At 30.2% G+C, this 22526-nt stretch overlaps 1 protein-coding gene across 3 annotated transcripts in view; it reads left to right on the top strand.

The window, feature by feature from the left end:
- Positions 1-22526, top strand: part of LOC106686979 (malate dehydrogenase, mitochondrial) — a 110739-nt gene that overhangs the window by 76140 nt on the left and 12073 nt on the right. For all 3 annotated transcript variants that reach the window (XM_067044934.1, XM_014430600.3, XM_014430599.3), the window contains exon 2: positions 21841-22043. In XM_067044934.1, coding sequence (XP_066901035.1) covers positions 21897-22043 — 147 coding nt within the window. In that variant the 5' untranslated portion in view covers positions 21841-21896. The remainder of the gene's footprint in view (positions 1-21840; positions 22044-22526) is intronic.

Raw genomic sequence — 22526 nt, 5'->3', positions numbered from 1 at the left:
GTATTTAGTTGTATTATATAAATTATTTATTTAAAAAAAAGATATACAACTGTTTATAATATATAAACCTAGATGTTTTTCATTTTTATATATATATGATAATGATCTATGCGGTACAAATAGAGCAATGAATTATATCCCTCAACAGTAGTACTAGGGAAACAGTCGGGTCGATGGTGCCGTGTAGTCTAGAGGTCCACTATGTCAAACACAATACTGCAGCCTCTATACGAGGTCACTCCAACATGCGGTCGTTTAGTGTTTGGGATCATATAATAAAAGGACTGATATATAGACCCAGGATATTAAAATAATAATATAATAATAATGGAATGGCGGTATGGATTTTTTTATATACTAGCTGTGGACCATAGCTACATATATACCATTATAGAAGTAGAGTTTGGGGCCTATACCATAAGAAGGTTTCAAAAACACTTTAAAAAAATACAGAACATAATATTAATAACTTTATATAATAAAATTCTTCGGAGTTCATTGGTCAGTTGTGAGTTGTCAGTTCGAATTCGGGTTTTCAATGGAAATATATGTTTTGAGGACTCTAAGTCCAAAAAAACCCAGTCTCGTAAAATGCTCTGAGGTCGGTGTGTGAACTAGTTGGAAAATGATGAGTCATAAGAAACTGAAATTACGTCAATATATAATATTTATATATTTATAAAAACGTGTAAATATATAACTGAAGAAGAAAAAAATTTCCTTTGCTTACCGTTTGAACTAACGTGAATTCCGTATAGAATTACTATTACACAATATTATTCAAAAAAACTTTCTCCTTCCTTCTCTCTAAAATAAAAAAAAGTATTCAAGTTGAGCTTATGAACAAGTTACATTCTCTGACTAAAAAATTGTGATTTGGATTTAAGAAATGAGAATTTCCAATAATTGGGTTTAAAATCAACTTTTCTTTTGTTTATTGTTTTTTTTTTTAAATCCAATCAACGATGAAGGTGTATTGATATTTATGGTTTACACAAGAACCATAATAAGGAAAAGTGTAGATTACACTTTCAATTAACGAAAATAAAATAAATCTTCCAACATGCGGTCGTTTAGTGTTTGGGATAATATAATAAAAGGACCGATATATAGACACAGGATATTAAAATAATAATATAATAATAATGGAATGGCTGTACGGATTTTTTTATATACTAGCTGCAGACCATAGCTACATATATACCACTATAGAAGTAGAGTTTGGAGTCTATACCATAAGAAGGTTTCAAAAATACAGAACATAATATTAATAACTTTATATAATAAAATTCTTCGGAGTTCATTGGTCAGTTGTGAGTTGTCAGTTCGAATTCAGGTTTTCAACGGAAATATATGTTTTGAGGTCTCTGAGTCCAAAAAAACCCAGTCTCGTAAAATGCTCTGAGATCGGTGTGTGAACTAGTTGGAGAATGAAGTCATAAGAAACTGAAATTACGTGTTCAATATATAATATTTATATATTTATAAAAACGTGTAAATATATAACTGAAGAAAAAAAAAATTCCTTTGCTTACCGTTTGAACTAACGTAAATTCCGTATAGAATTACTATTACACAATATTATTCAAAAAATTTCTCCTTCCTTCTCTCTAAAATAAAAAAAAGTGTTGAAGTTGAACTTTTGAGCAAGTTACGTTTCTCTGACTAAAAAATTCTGATTTGTATTTAAGAAATGAGAATTTCCAATAATTGTGTTTAAAATCCACTCTTCTTTTGTTTATTGTTTTTTTTAATCCAATCAACGATGAAGGTGTATTGATAAGGAAAAGTATAGATTACACTTACAATTAACGAAAATAAAATAATCTTCTAAATATCTAAAATATATAATTAAAGGAAAATTTCCACTTTTAAACGTGTTTCAAAGACTATCCGAGCAGAGAGACAAAATATTTATTTCGGGCAATAGTTTCATTGCATTCTGTGAGAGGAAATAAAAAACAAACATTGAAGAAACTTAACGAGAGCCAAACGTCCTGTGAAATATTATAAAAGTTTTGGCACCAATTCCGATGTTCTCCTATTTTATTTACGTTTCCTTCTTAGTCATGGTTTCGTCAGCCCTCTTTACTGTCTGATCTTCAGGTGGGTGATTTTTCTAAAACTGCCAGTCAAAATAAAAACTTTTTAGCAGTTTAAATATATTTTCTGGAAAAAGAAAGGCCAAAAATAATTCATGTACGTTTTCTAGAATTAATAATTGGAATTTACATACCAAGTGTCGACTAAAACAGTACTGCCCTAAAATGATCTTTTTAATTTTTTTATTATCAGGGACAGATTTTTTTTTTTTGTATATAATAAGAATATTAGTTTTCCCCTGCGAGAACTCTCGCATTAGATATGTTTCCATCTTTTTTTTTTTTAATCATTTCGAAATATTAGAGATACCATCGTCATTTGCATAAACAAAGTAATATTATCAAGTAAGTTCCTTTCTGAATATTTCTGACATACAGAAGGAGTAGAGGGGTGAAGTTTTCATTTCAAGGGACCACAACTGAAATAAAATCGGTTCCCCAGGCTGGATTTGAATCAGCGCCGCTGCAGTTCCGAGATTGCAAAGACACCTCAATTCTCTCAGCTACAGGCGGCTCTGATATCAAGAAAGTATTTATAATGACAGTTTGCGCATAAGTAATTACGTTGACCTACTGGAAAATATCACTTCAGTTTCGCAGTTGATATTCAGCTATCTTAACTTACATTAAACCTGAACTGTACTCGCTCAGGCCTCATAGCTAGACTCCACCTGAACGGATATTTCTGGCGAACTACGAATTTTTGAGGGATCCACGAATATTGGAAAACGGCTGAACCATTGACTCAATTAAGCGTTATTAACATATTCAGAGACTGACAAACTAAACGAATTTAGTAAATTATATTTACAATATTTTGAGTTCAAATGGTTCTGATCGTATTTGAAATATCACTGTGTAATCAGAGCGATAAAATCTATGAATGGGTTAAGTCTATAACTCAAAATATTGTTATATTACAATAGACCGATAGACTAAACTCATTTGTAACAATCATATTCAGGATCTTGAACTCGACTTGTTTAAAAAAATTTAGTTGAATAATTTTAGTCATCAGGAAAAAAATAGTTCGCTAAATCGTCACATAGCTACATATGGACAGATTATAATAAATACCAAACTACACTTAATTTACCCTATTGTTGGCTAGTCGGGCAAAATTATCATGATTAAAAATTAATTTTCATTATATTTATTGGTGACCCCTCATTCTCAGTGTTTTCCCCCGAGTTATATGCAATCTATTTGTCATTAACGCTAGCACATGAAGTAAACGGCTCCTCCATTGTGATCTGTAGTGATTCATACTCGAGCCTCAAGGCTATTCAAAATTTTCAAATTTCGCATAACCCCATTGTGGTTTCCATCATAACATTAATCAAAAAATTACATAAAAAAGTAGATTTCCTGCGGGTCCACAGTCATACAGGTATAACGGGAAACGAACTGGTTGACACAGCTGCCAAAGAAGCATGCACCCTATTTCCAGTGCCTGATTGTAACTTGGCGCTGTATGATTACCATAAATCGGTTCTGACCCAATGCAAGGAACCATGGTGCTGTTTTTGATCCAAGGTGCCTGAAACAAATAGAATGAAGAATATACTTGGTGATACTCCACCTCTACCGCCAATCATCGAAAATCGTCGTGAACAATGCATCATAACCCGACTCAGGATCGGACATACAAGATTGACACACAAGCACCTTCTTGAAAGAAATCCTTCACCGACATGTTATAGTTGTAAATTTACCTTGACGATGGAGCATATCCTGGAACACTGTTCGCGGCTGGAATCATCAAGAACGTCTTTTGGCCTCCGGGGACAACGTCAAGCCTTACTGCCAGAAAATTGGAATAATTTGTTTAAGTTCCTAAAGGAGAACAAACTATTCCAAACTCCTTACCCATCCTAACCCATTAATTCTTAATCTTTAGCGAATTCTTTAGAGCTCAATTTGTACCTTATCGATCTTCTGACCTACCTCTGTCAAAGTTTTGAAACCTCCCACTTTTTTTTTAATAACTTTTAATAAAGTTCCGATAAGAATTTAAGAATCGAAATTGAAATATGTCCTATTCCGGATTTTCTTTTAGGAAGTTTTATAAATTTGTCCATTTCTGATGAAATTACCTTTCCTTTAGTACCTCATTCGACAAAATCCATTGCTCCTGAGAGCCGGAAAAGGGATCGATACAAAATTATTATGTAATAAATACGTTGTAAAGGTTAATGATGAAGATATTGTCCTCATAACATGCTTGAATACCAAGACATTCAGGGATCGTAGTGGTATAGATTCATTAGTACTTGGTGAAAAACTAACAGTATTCACTAAATGTATCCCATTCTTGCATCAGATGTCAATTTTAAATTAAGTTGATGTTAATATCAGATTAATCGATTTAGAAAATTTGTTATTAAACACTTTTATGTCCTACGAGGAGTTATGAAGTGGATGCGAAAGACCCCGATGAACGTTAAAAATCAGAAGTTGTGGCATGATCTTTGAAAATATGTTTAGTTCATGACATTTGCCATCAATAATAGCGTTGAAGAGGAGTACCGGACTGTTGGTTCCAAGATGAGAAAAGTAGTAGAAAACGTTTGTTGGCTTTTATTTTGGGTAGTGAAAAACTTCTAAGTTGCAAGGTTCTAAAACCTGCCAAGTTTTTCTATATCCTAGTGTAAACTTAATCACTATCGTTAGATTTTGTATATCTTAATTGACTATTGGCACTCTATGATGTATTATGGCATAGATCAAAATACATAATATTTTACAAATTTTATTTTGAAACAAAAACTAACTAAACTGTATGCCAAGTTAAAATTAAATCCTTTAAAACAAATTAGTCCTCTTAAGAGATAAAAGTGAAGCAAAGTTATTGCCACGCTCTGATACAGGGACCCTCTGTTTCTATTTCAATACTTGGCCAGTTCGCCAATTCGAGAATTCGCATTCCATCTTGCAACGATAAAATGGAAAAGTGAACGTTTAAATTTTGTTTAAATAAATGTTATTAGAAATTTTATTGCTTTCTCGTTGCGGAAGATACGGAAGGAGGAATTAAAAAATAAAATTATAACCTCAAAACTGAAAATTTTCCCTCGAATATTACTTTTAAGATACCAAGGAACAAATTTGGTTCCGTGTCTGTCTATAGTCGAATTTGTGTTCTGGCCTAATTTATCGAGCCTTTAGTGGTTGATGAAATTTTCTGGGATTGTACGTCATGTGAATGTGAGTGAAAACTTTTTGATTTTAAGACATGTTCAATCAAAACATTACTATATTCAATTTGATTTAAGTACTCTAATTATTTGTTTTGTTTTCCCTAAGGAAACTGATTAACATTATAATAAAGTTATTTTCATAATTATTCCTTTTATTTTTTTTTCAAGACGCTTTTCCTCTGATTTTCGTTTAAGATTCATTTTTTTCGTATTTTTCCACATCTTTATATTGGAACCATTGTTTCAGAGTTAATAATATTTCAAATACTGAATTCTACGTTGTTTTTTGTTTGTTTTTTGTTTTTTTTTTTGGTTTTTAATGTATGAGGAAATTCTGAATTTTAAAAAACATTTTGTCCCTTCTAAGACATTTTATTTTTGTTCTCTTTTTCTCGAACGCTCACTAGTTCTGATTAAAGCGTTTTAATTAAATAAAACTTTCGGTTTAATGATACTTTCCCCCAAGATTCTATCATTAAGAAGTATTCATAAAAAGCTTTAAAAAAAATTTTAAATAGTTATTTTCTATTAATGATGCAATATAATATAAAGAAGTACTTTCACTTTATTTTTTAAATTAACCATCCTTTTTTTTAAATTGAATAAATCTAAATTATCCCAGGAGTGTACTTAATTTTTTTAATTTTTAATTTTTTTTTTTGTTGAGTGATTCTTAAATATATCTTCTAAACAATCATTTGAAGTAGTAAAACGAATGACACAATTAATTTATTAATAAACTATAACAAGTGGAAAATCATGATAAAAACTAAATAAAGTAATTAAATACATCATTTTTTATGAAGAAAAAAATATCTTTCCAAAAAAATCGTCTGGAACAGATAAGATCGAAAAATATAAGTTAATTTTTTAATATTATAAGATATATTTTGGTCCACTATGAGTTTAAAGGAGCAAATTTGATTTGATTCGATTGGTCTCTAAATTAAGGAAAATAGTTGAAAAACATATTAAAAGGAATATAAGGAAATTATATAATACAAACTATAAGCCAAAAAGTAAAAAAATAATGCTATTTTTAGTGCTTTTTTAAATTATAATTTTACACATTCGTCGTCCAAAATTTGGCAGATCAGATCAAATCAGATTTGTGCAGGTCCCAAAAAAAAACATAAAACATTTCTATCTCAAGCCCATTTTGATTGTCGTATAATTAATTTGGTATTTATTTCTCAATTTCTGCATCCATTTTTAACTGTAGTTCGAAAACGATAGTACAAAAAAAAAACAAAAAAAAACTGACCATAACATAAGCGGTAGGGAATTTTCTCATATTTATTTAAATGTAAAATTTTCAGTTAAAAAGCTTACTTTGTCAGTTATAAAAAAGAAAAAACAAAACAAAAAAAAAGTAAGAGTTTTAGTAGTTGTTTTGATGATTTCTCATATTAGCAAAAAAAAAATAAAAATCGTTGGATAAGATCAGATTTTTGTTCATCACTCCAAAAAACAAAAAGTAAGGGACTACAAACAATAGGATTTGAACTATGTACACAGCCCTTAACATTCTGTCGTATAATAAACAATAAAATAAATAAATAGTAAGTTGAAATATATTCAGTCATAATATTTTCATTAAAATGTTTGCATTTGTGCAAATGCAAACAGAAAGTTATGCAATAAAATATTTATCAACTATCCAAACAGGGTCAAATAGTTATGCATGTTTACAGATAAGAATAGCAAAAACATCTTCATCATTAATAAAAAAGTCCTTTCATGAAGGACTATTTTGTGCATCAGAATAAGTCTTTAATTCGGAGAACCCTCTCATTTCGTCATACATAATGTATGATATATATATATATCTAAAATTTATTATTGAAATTAACAACAGTATTAACTAAAAAATATATATTAACGTTGTTAGTAATTGTGATGTGAATCATACAACGATGATATGATTCACAGACAAACTCGTTGAGGACGCACTCAGTAACCTTCAGAAAAACATAATGTAGATAACGACATTTCACTCAGGTTTGATAAATTGAAAAGGAACGGGAAGTTAAGAGAGCAAGTTACGGAAGACTATTCTCACAGGAGTAACTGTCCTTGTGGACCCTCATGCATATGAAAAGAACACATATCATGCCACCTGATAAAATATTGCAACGCTCAACCTAAGGATTAGTATTTAAAACAAAGAAAAATAAATCTCTAGAACAGTTTTTTAAAATGTATTTAATGTAATTTACAACTGTACAAAATAATAAATGCAATAAGTAAATATGTTGTATGTTTCATATACACTTGAAAATCTTGGGAAGAAACCACCCATTAGTGGTACCTCAAGCATTAATTTAAATTAGAAGGTCCCGTGGCCATCTTCTTTTCAGACGCCTCGGAGGATTATCAGGTATTGTTAAGTATGAGAGATTAGGAACTAATGGGTTAAGACGGGTAAGGAGTTTGGAATGAAAAGACGCATATCTGTTTTGGGCCAAATCTGCAACGAATGGGATCTTAAGATCTTTGTGGACAAGTTCATTTGTAACGTAATAAGAAGCATCAAGGATTTTACGTTAACATTAAGGATTGAATGTGGGAGGAATTTGATGGCTTGGTAGAGCCCCAGAGATCAATTTTATATGTCCAAATTGGTCTGATTATCATAATGTATAATAATTTTTTGTAGTGAATGAGATGTTTAGAGCATTTGTGAAGTAGGTGTTGTAGCAATTGAAATCTACGAGCAGTTTCTTGTCGTTTCAGTCTTGTATGTGGATTCCATGTAAGTCTCTTGTCAAAAAAAATCGGTGATTTCGAAAATTTTATAGTTCCTTACTTTTCCTCTGAAAATCAATTCTCCATTTCCCGTCGAAATAATTTAAAAATCATTTTTCAAACTGGACACTACCACTTACCAAGTCGTAAAGGGGTTAGTAAATAATCCAGGATTAAACAAATGCATCTCTTTCAAGTGGAATTTTTACTTTCACTTTCCAAGAAATATCTATTAAGTACTTTTAACTTTTACTTTTTACTTCTAACATATCGTAAAAAAATTGTAATCCATATTTTTAATGTTAATACACGCTTAAAGGTCTCATGAGACTAAATAAGCAAATTTGTATCTCTGTACTCAAACAACCTAGGTCAAAAACAAAAAGTTTGAAACTGAAATTACGTATTTAAGTTGTATACCTGTAACAACAACAACTGTATACCTAGGATGTACCTTAAAGCAACATTTTCGTTAAAATCTACCAACCAGTAGTAACATTCCATGTGCTTGGACACAACTTTCTCGAAAACGGCTTTAAATTTGAATTTTATCAAACCCGTTATATTTAAATAAAATTTAATTTTCTTTAATATTAGTTAGGTTTTATCATCACTAAAATAGAGTAGAAGAGCTTTAACGCCGATTATTAATAATGGCTTCCTTTAAATTACTTTTAATTTTGTTTAAGTGAAATAATTAACCATTACTTATTGTTAATAGTAATAAAAAGTGAATAAATATAAACTATGAAAGTATTTGATAACTAACGTAAGGAGATTAGACGGAAAATATTTTTTAAAGGTTGGAAACACATTGCCGGAAATAAGAATATTATATAGATGTATTATGTTCCATTGAAAGGCCGATGATTTAAGAAAAAAAATATATTTACGCGTACAAAAAACACATAAATAAAAGCTGTATTCTAACGACTTTTAACCTACTGGACGCATGCGCAGTGTGCTTTTCTGTTTTACCAGTTTGATGTTTTCAGGTCACCATAGTTTTTTTTAAATTTTACCTGATCTAAGACTGAAGAGCATTTCAGTTAAAATGTTGACACTCAATATAATCATTTTAAGAAGTTTTATTATTGATTCTCTAACAATTTAGTAGTGAATAAATTAATTAAATAATAAATAAATTAGGGTTAAAAGCAGAAAGCAACTTTTAATGAACAGTTGTGTATTTAAAATAATTAATCACCTTTCATCATCAATATTAATAAAAATGGATAAATATAAACAGTTACTTTCCTTAAATTAATGATTACTCAAAATGAGGTGGTAAGAGAAATTTATATGATGTGCTGCACCACCACAGGTTTCAAAACTATAGCTAAGAAGAAAATATTTTTAATCTCGTAGATACTTTACCACTTCCAAATCTACAAGTTAAAAATGTGGTTATTAATTTACAATTTAGTGACAATTTATGGTCACTTTATGACTGTTCCAAACGGGAAAGAATGTTTCTGATACAGCTTGGTGGTAGATTAACGGAGATATTAGATATGAACTGACGGCTTTAAGAATTTCACTTCTCTTTTGTAACACTTCACTTAACAGAGCATTCTGCCTGAGGGTCATGAGCGGTTTGTTGGAGGGCTTGCAGTGGCCACAAGCCATAGTGCACACCACGCTTAACCTTGGGCACTGGAGGGCGGTGCTATGAATTCTAAACAGAATCGTGAGCGAGATTATACTTAAAAGCTTCCGTTGGCTTAGGGAAGGGGGAGGATGCAGATAACTGACTAGTGATCACATAACATAGCAGCAACGTATATATTTTCACAATTTAGAAATATTAAAACTGAAACAACTCAAAATTTGGTTTGAAAAAATCTGCCAAAAAAGAACAAAATTCGGAGGGAACATTTTTTTTTTTAATTCATCTTTTCATCATTCTCAGTTTTCGCATGTTATTGAACGTCGAATTGTTTCGAATTTAAAATTCAATCAAATACATACTTCAATAATTTAATGAGAGAATAATGAAGAAAATGACATGTAATAACCATAAAATTAAATAGATAAAAAAAATATGCAGAAATATGGAAATATTTGGAGAGCTGCACAAATCTGACGACGTTGTCCAATACAATTTTGGACGGCGAATGTGTAAAATTATAATTTTAAAAAGCTCTAAAAATAGCATTGTTTTTTAACATTTTGGCTTATGGTTTGTATTATATAATTTCCTCATATTCCTTTTAATATGTTTTTCAACTATTTTTCTTAATTTAGAGACCAATCGAATCAAATAAAATTTGGTCCTTTAAACTCATAGCGGACCAAAATATATCTTATAATATTAAAATAGCAGTCATAGTATATGTATTAAAAAATCCACTTATATTTTTCGTACTTATCTGTTGCAGACGATTTTTTTGGAAAGATATTTTTTTCTTTTTAAAAAATGATGTATTTAATTACTTTTTTTTTGTTTTTATCATGATTTTCCACTTGTTATAGTTTATTAATAAATTAATTGTGTCATTCGTTTTACTACTTCAAATGATTGTCTTGAAGATATATTTAAGAATCACTCTAAAAAAAAAGATTAAAAATTAGGTACACTCCTGGGATAATTTAGATTTATTCAGTTTTAAAAACAAGGATGGTTAACTTAAGAAATAAAGTGAAAGTACTTATTTTTTATTATATTGCATCATTAATAGAAAATAACTATTTAAAATCTTTTTTTTTTTAAAGTTTTTTAAGAATACTTCTTAATGATAGAATCTTGGGAGAATAAATCATTAAACCGAAAATGTTATTTAATTAAAACGAATTAATCAGGACTAGTGAGCGTTCCAGAAAAAGAGAATAAAAATAAAATGTCATAGAAGGGTCAAAATGTTTTTTTAAATTCAGAATTTCCTCATACATTAAAAAACAAAAGTAAAAAAATAACAACATAGAATTCAGTATTTGAAATGATTATTATCTCTGAAACAATGGTTTGAATAAAAAGGTGTAGAAAAATGAATCTGAAACTAAAATCAGAGAAAAAGCATCTTGAAAAAAAAAATAAAAGGAATAATTATGAAAATAACTTTATTATAATGTTAAACAGTTTCCTTAGGGAAAAAAAAAATAAAACAAATAATTAGAGAACTTAAATCAAATTGAATATAGTAATCAGTTTTGATTGAACATCTTCATAATCAAACGCTTTTTACTCGCATTCGCGTGACGTACAATTCCTAAAAATTTCATCAATTGAATTTAAAATTCAATCAAATACAAACCTAAATAATTTAGTGGAAGAATAATAAAGAAAAAGAAAAGAAAAATAGCCAGAAAATTGAATAGATACCAAAAAAAAATTTCAGAAATATGAAAATATTGACCAAGCGTATAAATAAATGTGTAGATGAGTAGTTCAGGAACAAAACTATCACTACCTTTCTACTCTCCACATCTCCACGATGTTCTAATTTTTAAACAACTGTTTTTAAAAATTATCAGTTATTGAATCATGAGCGAAAAACCTAAATCGCATTATGTCACTTTTTGGGAAATCGACTTACGCTCATGCAGCTTAGCAGTTGATCGTAAAGAAAAATCTCAAAGGCATGAAATAAAGAAATTTTTTTTTTGCTGTAATTTTTTTGAATGAAAATTAAAGTAAACAAATATTCAAAAGAACAGATAGTTTTCGAGGTATAGGTGAAGTATAAAAATATGAGATTTAAAAAACAAGGGGAAAAAAAGAAGCATTTTCCGGAAAAAAATACGTGCTAGGAAAACTTGGGACTGCCAATTACAATTACAACAAATCTTTCTTACCTCGAAAATAAAAGTATAGGTGCTCGTTCTCACTGTTTCTAAACGAAATCGATTATTTTACGCCAAAAGTGATAAAAAAAAAATCGGTTGTTTTTCTTTTTTGTTCGTTTCACTCTGAATTTTCTTAGCTTGAACTTAAACTAAGAGAACTAATACCACCTAAGTCAAGAACATATTGTATACATTTACCTTCCTTAACCTTACCTCTTAACTTAAACTCACTTAGCCTTATTAAAAAAAAAAATTATACTTTGGCTCTCTTCCCCCCCCCTTCGATAGTTGTTTTAATCTATAAATTTTTACAGTTTCGTCCATTAAATCCAAACGACATGTAAACAGCAATCGCGGAAGGCTTTGGAACCAAGAATTCGACCAAAACCGGTTTTGTAGACGTAAACAGGTTTAGAGATTCAAGATTGATGTTTTCAAAAATTCCTCCCTTATAATTTTGTGGGATTAAAAAAATATAAAATTAAAAAAAAAAATTCCAAGTAACCATGTGGTTTCCTATTTGATAGTCAAGCGTCCTTAACCTATTCTTCTTATATAATGAGTGTATTTATAATTAAATGGTTGCCTTTCAAATAACCCATGGTTCTAAATAATATCTTTAATACGCCATATCGTTGAAGTGGTATAAATATATACTATTTTAGCAACTATGATTTCAAAATGTTAATTAGTAGCAACTGTAAGGGGCAGTAATGCCACAATATGAAATTAAATATTTTGAATGATGAAAAGAAATATTCGATTTTTAAACTATTAAGTATCATTGAGAGTCTACTGTAGTACAGGAAGTGCAGAGAACTTTTAGTCTGCCTTTCTAGGGGGAAATAGTTTAGTTTTTGGGAAGCCATTGAATATGTAACGAATAATTTTTACATTCACGGACCTATAAGTGAAATATATAGTATGGTAGGAAATATTGCGATTGTGCAAAATTTTGAGTTAGCTTTTTTGATGAAAATACATTTTTGAGATCTCATGAGTCCAAAAATCCTAGGCTCACAAAATAGATTGGGTGTCAGTTTGTGAATAGCTGAATTAAAAAATGAAAAGTCGTACACCAGCGGAACGGCTCCTCCCCGTTCCAATAATCCACTAGCGTAAGCCAACCAAGTTACAACCTTCATTGGACCCCTCACCTAACCTTATAATGCCAAAAGGCAATCCAAGGTATCCTTAACACCCAGCTATACATATAGCATACCTCCTGTATATACGTACCAAATATTCAATAACATCATTACAGGAGGGTATAAAAAAAAAGAAAAAAAAAAAAAAAGTTGTACGAAATTGAAATTATATATTACTCTATAAAATAAATTTTTGAAATTTTTAGAATTTTCTTGAAAACGATTTTGATAAAACTCGGCATGGCAACGTACAATTAAATAATCTTTGCTATCAGTTAGGTCTTATCATCATTCAAATAGTTCATTTGGGCTTAAATAACGAATTTAAAATAATCTTCTAAAGTACCTTTAATTTTTTATTTAAAAAAAATAAATAAACCGTACACATTGTTAGCAGTAATAAACAATAGATATATACAAACCATTAAATATTTTGATGAATAACGTAAAGAGAAAAAATGAAAAATAAGGTTTGAAAAAAAAGAAAAACCGAGACCACCCGATCTTTCCCGACTGTATGATATGTGTATGACATCGTTTGGTAAACTATTGTATTTTAGGCAACAACAAAGTCTCCTAAAATATGAGTTTTTATAGTAATAGAAAATAACAAAAGGTTAGTTTAAAATTTTCGTCTTCCTGGTTTTAGACGTTTTTTCCTAAAAATGGAGATACATTGAGTGGAGATACAACACAAGTCCACCAACTTTGAGGACTTAAGTAGGGTGGTAAGGGAATGTTATATGATCCGCGCACCACACCAGATTTTTAGAATTAGTACAGGATCGAAAATGTGGATATGAACCTTATTTAGAGAATTTATATTGTCATGGTACAATGCAAAGTGAACTTAGTCAATATGTGTTTTTAATAAGCTGAAGACATGTGAAATTAGTCGAATAGCATATGTAAAGGGCGCGGCAGATATGAATAGAATGCTGGAAAACATTCTCAATGATATTTATTGTATTTCAAGTATTGTGACTTTTAAATTTAAAGCAATTATATTTAAAAAAAATAAAGATGTGTTTAATGTTAGGGCTAAGTATAGAATTACATTCTTTTTATACACCTTTCTAATGATTTCCGGAACTTCTAGAATAATTAAATTTGTATATTTTAGGAATTTTACATGCAGATCTTGTGTTTTTTTTTTTGGAAATAACAATAAGAAGAAAGACAATACATGTTTATATATATACATTACGAAACGTGGCCTCTTAAACAAAGGGAAGAGCATAGTTCTGGGAAGTTGGCCTCTCATCTAAATATTTGAAAATTTTTTAGAGTTCTGGTAATCCCCTTAAGAGTTCTGGAATTTTCAATTATTTCAAGAAATAATTTTGTTGTTAAAAACATAAATAATACCATTCCTAGTGACGTGCTGTTTAATCACACGTTTTGTGTAACTTTGAAACCTTATAAATCTTTTAATTTCAACTTTAAAACTTTGATTTTTAAGGTTAATTGTTAGAACTTCTATCACAGCTCTAAAAAAAAAATTCAAATATTTAAAGCATGAGGGACTAAATTCACAGAGGTGAAGAACAGAGCCTTGAGGTTTTTAAAAATAAACTATTGCGTAAAATATTCGGACCGAGAAAGGATGAGTTAAATTCTTAAAGAAACAAACTGCTGCTTTTATGGCTTCAGTTGTGAACATGTCAAACTTACTAAGTAAATATAAAAATAAATTCTTTTATGAAATATAATTATAGTTTGACAATGGTGAGAGTATGCTAATAAGTGGGGTTGTTTTCCTGCAGGCCTCTGTCTGGCCCGCATAGCCTTGAAGCGTCAGTCGTTGTTTTAGGCGGCAGATACTTTATGATTCAGACGACTGTTTGGTCAATATTTGACTAATATAAGACTTTATAGATAATGGTATTCACTAACTTGTGCATCATAAATCATTAATTTTTATGTCCTCTTTTTATCTAATTGTGGTTTTACTAATCAGGACTTTTCCTGAATTAGGAAAAATCTGATTGGTTAACACTATTTATTTGTGATTATTTGTAGCTATTATTTGTCGACAGCCGTTGGATTCCCAAAACATTGCATATTTTTCATAAATAAGGCCAGAAAAACAGCAAGTTTATATTGATCGGTGGCCATAGGAGGAAGTTGTTATCCAATTAAACTACTTCTTTCAACTTTTTTTAAATTCCGGTTAGGGAACTCAAAATAAAAACATCGAATATCTGTAGGGATAAATGAATTAAGACGACGAGAATTTATAATTGGGTAGAGTAAATTTTATTGACAATATAGAAGTAGTCAGTTAGGGATTGAATTCGAAAATGGACAAAATTAAATTCAAAACATTATCGGATTCATAAACAAAAGATATATAAAGTTTTAAGGCTGTTTGTTTTCCTAGAAATTGCTGCATTGAAGAATATACGACCATAAGCAATTAGTGTGTGCTTTTACTTTAAATTATTTGAAATTTGCTAAATGCGAAGTTTTGAAATCCAAATTTAAAGGGCATTGAAAATTAAAAGCACATAGACAATAATGAAAACATCGGTAGACCTTGCACCGTTTGCAGGAGTACTTCTCCCGATTTCTGCTTCTAAGTTCTCTGCAGTCACATTTTCAGTAATTACGACTAAGAAAGATATTAATAAATTTAACTGATACAGCTCTTTAATCATAGATAGAATTTGAAGAGCTTAGAGATCAAACTGATCTTAATACTTCAAAAAGAAGCAATCTAAAGATCAGAAACATGTTGAACGCAGAATAACAGGAAGAGAACGCAAAACGCCAGATGACCTTAGGATTATTTTTCTACTGAACTTTACAATCTCCAATAGGGAGGTATGGTATATGCTCTTCCCTTACTAGTGCTTTTGCGATGCATTCTTTTTTAGAATTTTGTACAAAATTTAAATTTATTTTTAACAAATAAATTGATATATGAAGAAGAAATAAGTATTTATACAAGAGCTATGATAGGAAAAAAATAAATCATAAGATTAGAGTTATATTATTGTTGTATTATATATTTTTTATCCTATTTTGTGTCTGATATTTTCAATATTTGATATGTAGGTGATATTCTAATATTTTAATTCAACACTGTAGACAATATAATACCAGTAATTGACATTTTTTTGGCATCTAGTTTTATGCCCTCTTAAATATATTTCTTGAAATGAGTAAATTTATACAGGAAAGTTTATTTACATTTTCAAGCTTCATGGAGGTATACAAATCGTTACTTTTTTGTTTATTTTCAGTCAAGAGAAACTTATAAAATTTAAGGGAAATGTAGGAAAAACAAAAAAATAGAATTAATACATCAAAAACGAAAACATGTTTCATAACTAAGTAAATAAAATAAATTAAACAAAAAAGTGGGTAAAAAATGCAGCAAAATTGAATAAATTTTTATAATAAATATATAGACAGGTGATTGAATTTTTGTTGGTAAAATGTTTACGTTTAGCAACAATAATATGCCTTGAATGAATGAGATATTCACTATGCCTAATTAGTTGAGCTTAAACCAAAATGAGACGGAGCCATGGCATCGATTATCGAAGCGGCGAAAGCAGTTAAAGAAGCGAATGAATTATTTACAGTGGGTAAAAGCTTCTTCTAGAAATTTCCCAAGAAATGATGGCGTGAATCCCAATCCCACTTTCTGACTAATAGGGAAGGCTCTTCTTGGAGCATGAGAACCCTGCAATTATGGAAAAATGTTCCAGGGTAAAAATGTTAATTTGCGTTTTCGTCGGGTAACGCAAGAGCGAATTTCTATGTTTAATAGTAATGCAATATTTACAAAGAGAAAAGTTTATGTTATGTATTAAGTAGGAGGGTTGGGAGTAACACCTCCCTATAACAGTATTTACTTCTCCGTACTGTTATCATTTTCTGAAGAATGGATTGCGACGAACTGGATATCTTTTATTATAAATTAATCAATTCAAAGTTTTATATTATTATTTATATATTTGCAATCAACAGAATAAAATAATAAACTCAAATTACTATTAATGTTGGTGCGTTTATTACATGGAAGCCGGGTTCAAAGGAAAAGAGTTTAATCTAACCTTGATGTAGGTATGTGAAAAATGCTAATTTCATTTAAAAGTTAATTAATGTGAAAAAATAAAACCTTAGATCTCTTAAGTATCTAAGGAGTCACGTTTTACTAATCTAGGTGTCATTAAGACCAAACTACATAATATAAGCTAAATAGCATATCTCACATCAACAAGGTTTGGTCGTAAGTTAGTTTCGGAAGTAGTCCTTATATCATGTTCGGCAGCACCATAGGAACTGTTCGCATGCAATAAAACTCGTTTATGAGGTAATCTTCCTGTTTTACAAGCTATAAGGTGTTGTAATGTTGGGAAGAATTAAATTCATGTATTTTGTGGTACAGCCAGGACTGCGGTTGCGCGCCTTAGTGGTAAATTTTAAATATTAATAATCAACCCCGTGCATCCTCCAATTTTGTTTCGAGATATAAAAATCACCACCCTTGAAGAATAGTGCCAAAATTAGAGGATTAAAATTAATTCCAATCCTACCAAATAACATTCATCCTTCGTCGTAATACCATGACCTCTTGTCCTACAGTATCCTTTAATAATACCCCACTTATTCCTGTCGAACAGATCCGTTACTTAGGACTACATCTCGACAAATGACTGACATGGAATCCTCATACAAGACTGAAAAGACAGGAAACTGCTCGACGATTTCGACTATTACAACATTTACTAGACAAACGATCTAAATTGCCAACCCATTACAAAAGACTGATTCAAACCATCAAATTCCTCCCGAATCCAATCCTTACAGTCCAAAATCTTCTGTAAAATCCTTAATGCTCCTTACTTTGTCACAAATCAAGTCATCTATCATGACCTCAATGTCCCATATGTGGCCTATTTGGCTAGAACCAGATACCATTCCTTCCTTGATAAACTTCTCAACCACCCAAATCCACTTGTTTCTAACCTGGCTTCTGCTTCATTATCTAATAATCCTCCTAGGCGTCTGAAAAGAAGATGGCCTCGAGATCTTCTCCTCTAGAAATGTTATTGGAGTTCTACCAATGGGTGGATTCTCCACATGTTTTTATCATGTCACTATGTCAACTACAGCAAATTAACTTGTATATATTTTTTTTATACAGTTGTAAATAAAAATAAATAAATTTAAAAAAAAGATATAAAAAAAAGACCATTAAGATTTTTAAAAAATATTTTAGGGATTGGTACTGAAATTTAAAAACAATTGATAATTTCATTGACATTTATATTAAATTCAATCACATTAGGACAGGAAAATTGCATTTTATTACAAAATTAGGTCAGTATATTAACCTTCAGTTTTAACTCATTCGTGTATTATATATGAATTAGGAACGACATACCCCACATTTATGAGAGGAGTGTTCCATGTCAAGACCATTATTTGGCATTTTAAGATTATCGTCCCTTGCCTGATAAAAGTACCAAAATTGGAATATAATAATATATATTATCTTAGGACGCTATTGCATTTTTTTAAAATTCTAGCAGAAAAATTATATTTAGAGTTTGACTTAATGCTTATACTAAATTTAACTATAACTTTTATCGTTAATCCCCATTAGTATTTTATTGCTTATGTTTATTTCTACAATTATTTTTTTTCTAGATAACCCTTATTATCAAAACCCCTCAGATTTCGCCTCTTTTATTTCAATTTCATTTGTATTATAATATTCATTACCTGTCCTCTTTTATTTATTTCTGTCATCAGCAATTTTTTCCCTTAAACTATTACTTTATTTAATAAGTTTGACACTGCACCTTACTATCGTAATTTTTACTGCTCTAGAATTTTGAAGACCGTAAGTCTACTTCTCTCAATGTTCAATGTACCACCAGTGAACATCAACTAAAATTTTAATCGTTTGATGGATGTATTATACTAAATTAATTATTTTTGTAATATGTAACAATAAATATTACTTCCATTACAAAAGACTGATCTACATGACTATTATAAGCCCTATCTAGACATACGGAGTTGAGCTATGGGACTCCACTTAACCATCTGATTCCTCTCGAATCCAATCCTTACCGTCCAAAATCCTTCGTAAAATCCTTAATGCTCCTTACTTTGTCACAAATCAAATCATCCATCAGGACCTCAATGTCCCCTATGTTGCCGATTTGGCCAGAACCAGATACCAATCCTTCCATGATAAACTTTCCAACCACCCAAACCAACTCGTTTCTAACCTGCCTTCTACTTCATTACCAAATAATCCTCTTAGGCGTCTGAAAAGAAGATGGCCTCGAGATCTTCTCCTTTAGAAATGTTTTTGGAGTTCTATCAATGGGTAGATTCTCCACATGTTTGTATCATGTCATAATATCACTAACAGCAAATTTACTTGATGTGTATATATGTATACAGTTGTAAATAACAATAAATAAATTATTAAAAAAAAAAAAAAATTACTTAGTTACCATTTTTCCATTAAAAAAAAAAGCTACTATTTCAATAAGTAAGTGATTTATTATTATACTTTTTTTTTTCGATATACAGAATTGGTTTTAATTTTTTACATAGTACTTGAATATAAATTATAATTCAAATATTGCTTTATTACACTAAAAATTACAAGAGACGACCTCATTATATAACTTACCAAGAGTAACAATAAAAAATAGCATAACTGTACCGCGAAGATAATAGAAGCGATAGGGACCGGTTCTCAAAAGATATTCTTCCCGGCAGTTATACGACCTTCCAGCGGATGACTAACCCAGGGGTTCACGAACTGTTCCGTTTATATTCTGTGTTTCCTTCTCCAAGTTACCTACTGTTTACAAAGAAATATTTGTGTATGTGTGTGTGCGCGCGTGTGGGTGAGTGAGAGCACGCGTGCGTGCGCTTGTGTGGAACAGAACTGTGCAAAAATTAGTTATGAATAAAACTTTAATTACATTGTCATGGATACAATTTTTATTTATTGATAAAGCATCCATAACTGCAAAATTGCATTCATGTCAACGTCGTCATTATATGATTTATAACAATTTTTGCACAGCTCTTATATGAAGGTTAATCTTACTATCTTATTGTAATAATATGAATAATAATATTGAAGAAAATATATCTTGGAGATTTATTTGAATATCCATTTATTATTATTGAGAAAAAACAAATTTGATACAATCTTACAACATCGTCTTCCACAATTTTTACTGAACTAGTCAAAAGCTTTCGATGAAAAATAAAGGGTTGCTAGAAGACCGGTGATAAGTGAAAAATGAAAATGTTTTAAATCCAAAATGAATTGAAAAAGTACTTACTTAATTACTCCTTAAGCAAGTAATATTTTAAATTGAGAAAATATCAAATAGTAAATTACTTAAAGCTTTGTTGTAACTATTTCGATTAATATGTAATCGTCTATACATTATATTTAATAAGAAAAAAAAAATTAAACAATACATTTAAAAAATAAAAATCAACTTTTCCCTAAATCTTTATTTAAGTGACAGTTTAATATTGGAGTCTTGTTGATACAGTTTGTTATGTTGTGCAACCCGTCTGGGGTCAATGCTCAGCACAAGGAAACAATGATTCATCTTCTTAAACTTTAAATTAAAATAACACTTTCATGAGAGGTGCTCGCACAATACTTTGTACCTTGCTGTACTCGGTACAATGTCAATATTATGTATCTGAATTTAACTGTAAGAGATGTGTTTGAACAAAGGTAGCGTTTCATTTTGGCCTTAAAAAAAGATATATAGTGCAAGTGATTTATAAAAAAAATTTGTTTACTTCAATTTTGTACAGAATATTTAATATTTTAGAAATGCTATTTTCGAATTATAAACGAAAAACTGAATAAAATTACAAAATTTAAGATTTAGCAAACCATTTAAATGGATTTCTGAATTTCATTCATTTCTCAGAAAATTAAAAGAATCGTCGAGTAAGTTCTATGTTTTTTAACTTGCAACAACTCTTTTGGACCTTATATAACTCTACTACGGGACCTTTCTTATTTGAAAAATTAATTGAAAAAAAAATACTATATACTTTTTTTAATTATAAATTATTTTTAACTTAAATGGGCTTGTACTCTTACCGATATATTAAACTAGCAGCACAAGGTCCACCCATTAAAGAGATAGTAATTTTTTTTTATAGTTTCCTGAAATAATTACCCACTTTATAATTTTTTCTCTTTTTAAATGTACGAAATGTCGCTGTCACAGTTCAACAGTGTAATTTCTCAAAAAATTGTTATTTTGAAATATGCTTGTATTCTGTAAAATACAGACTTATAGTAAAACATAAGTCCTAAAATCTAAGTAAAAAAAAGATCAATTTCCAGATATTACAGTTTTGGCATATCTTAAATAACAATTTTTTTTAAATGTTGCAGTTTTTTTTTTCTTTTTTTTTCCGAATCCTCTAAAACAGAAATAAAAGTGAATTAGTAAGTGCATTACTGTGAAAAAGAAAAGTAATTCGTGTTGTGTCTTACCTTTTACTACCTTTAGTATTTTAAGGTTACCTGTTATGTTTAATGTTATATATGAGCTATCCATTCTAAAAAGGAGCTATTTTAAGTCCGGAGGTGTTGCACTGTTGAACTGGGACAGCGATTTGTACTTAAGAAATATCTATTCCGCCGCCATTTTGAAACAAAATGGCAAGTGCTAATAACGAGTTTCTAGGAACATTCTGAAATGACCTTTGACTGGTGCAAAATAAAAAAAATCAGTCCAGTAGTTTCGGACAGGAAACTAAATTATCCTGCCATGATATCATTGAATGGATGTGTTATTTGGTACAACTAAATGTCCTGTCCAGGATTGAAGATCTGCCTGCTCGGAGCGAAGGGAACGGTCGGCCAGCCCGTGTCCCTGATGGTGAAGCAGAGCCAATGGTTCGAGGAGGCTGCGCTCTACGACCAGGCGAGCTGCAAGGGCTTGGCCGTCGAGCTCAACCATATCGACACCCCCTGCCTAGTCACCAGCTACGAAGGTGAGGAAGGCCTCAAGCAAGCCCTCAAGGTAATATAGATATAAGTAAATACCTCATTAATAAGTAATAAATAAATAAGAAGGAATAAACAATCAAATAGGCAGAAAGTGTAATCAAGACATTAGCAATAATAACAGAAGAGAGTATGAATTTAGAGCTCACAATGTTCTCACTAAAATCAAACATTTGCACTTTACTGAGATATCGTTGGTTACAAAACAGGTTTTGGTGTAAAAACATATATATTTAATAAGGAGCACGATTTATAAAACCTGGTTCATAAAACCCATCTACAAATTATTTAGCTTGGTGCAAATTATTTTGAAAAATTAAGTTATACCACACTTAACATGGAAACGCATTTCTGGTGGTCCTAAACCTCTTACTATTTACCTTATCAATTCAATTAAGTCATGAATCAGGTCTGTAATCATGATATCGGTCTAAAACCATGGATGTTTTCCATACCTCCATTTGGTACAGGATCAGCATATATAAAATCCGGCTTATAA

Source organism: Halyomorpha halys, unplaced genomic scaffold (genome assembly GCF_000696795.3).
Source record: "Halyomorpha halys isolate HHAL.00 unplaced genomic scaffold, Hhal_1.1 Scaffold901.1, whole genome shotgun sequence".
In the NCBI taxonomy this organism is placed as follows: Eukaryota; Metazoa; Arthropoda; class Insecta; order Hemiptera; family Pentatomidae; genus Halyomorpha; species Halyomorpha halys.
Note: the sequence above shows the minus strand (reverse complement) of the source record. Positions and strands in the feature narration are given on the sequence as shown.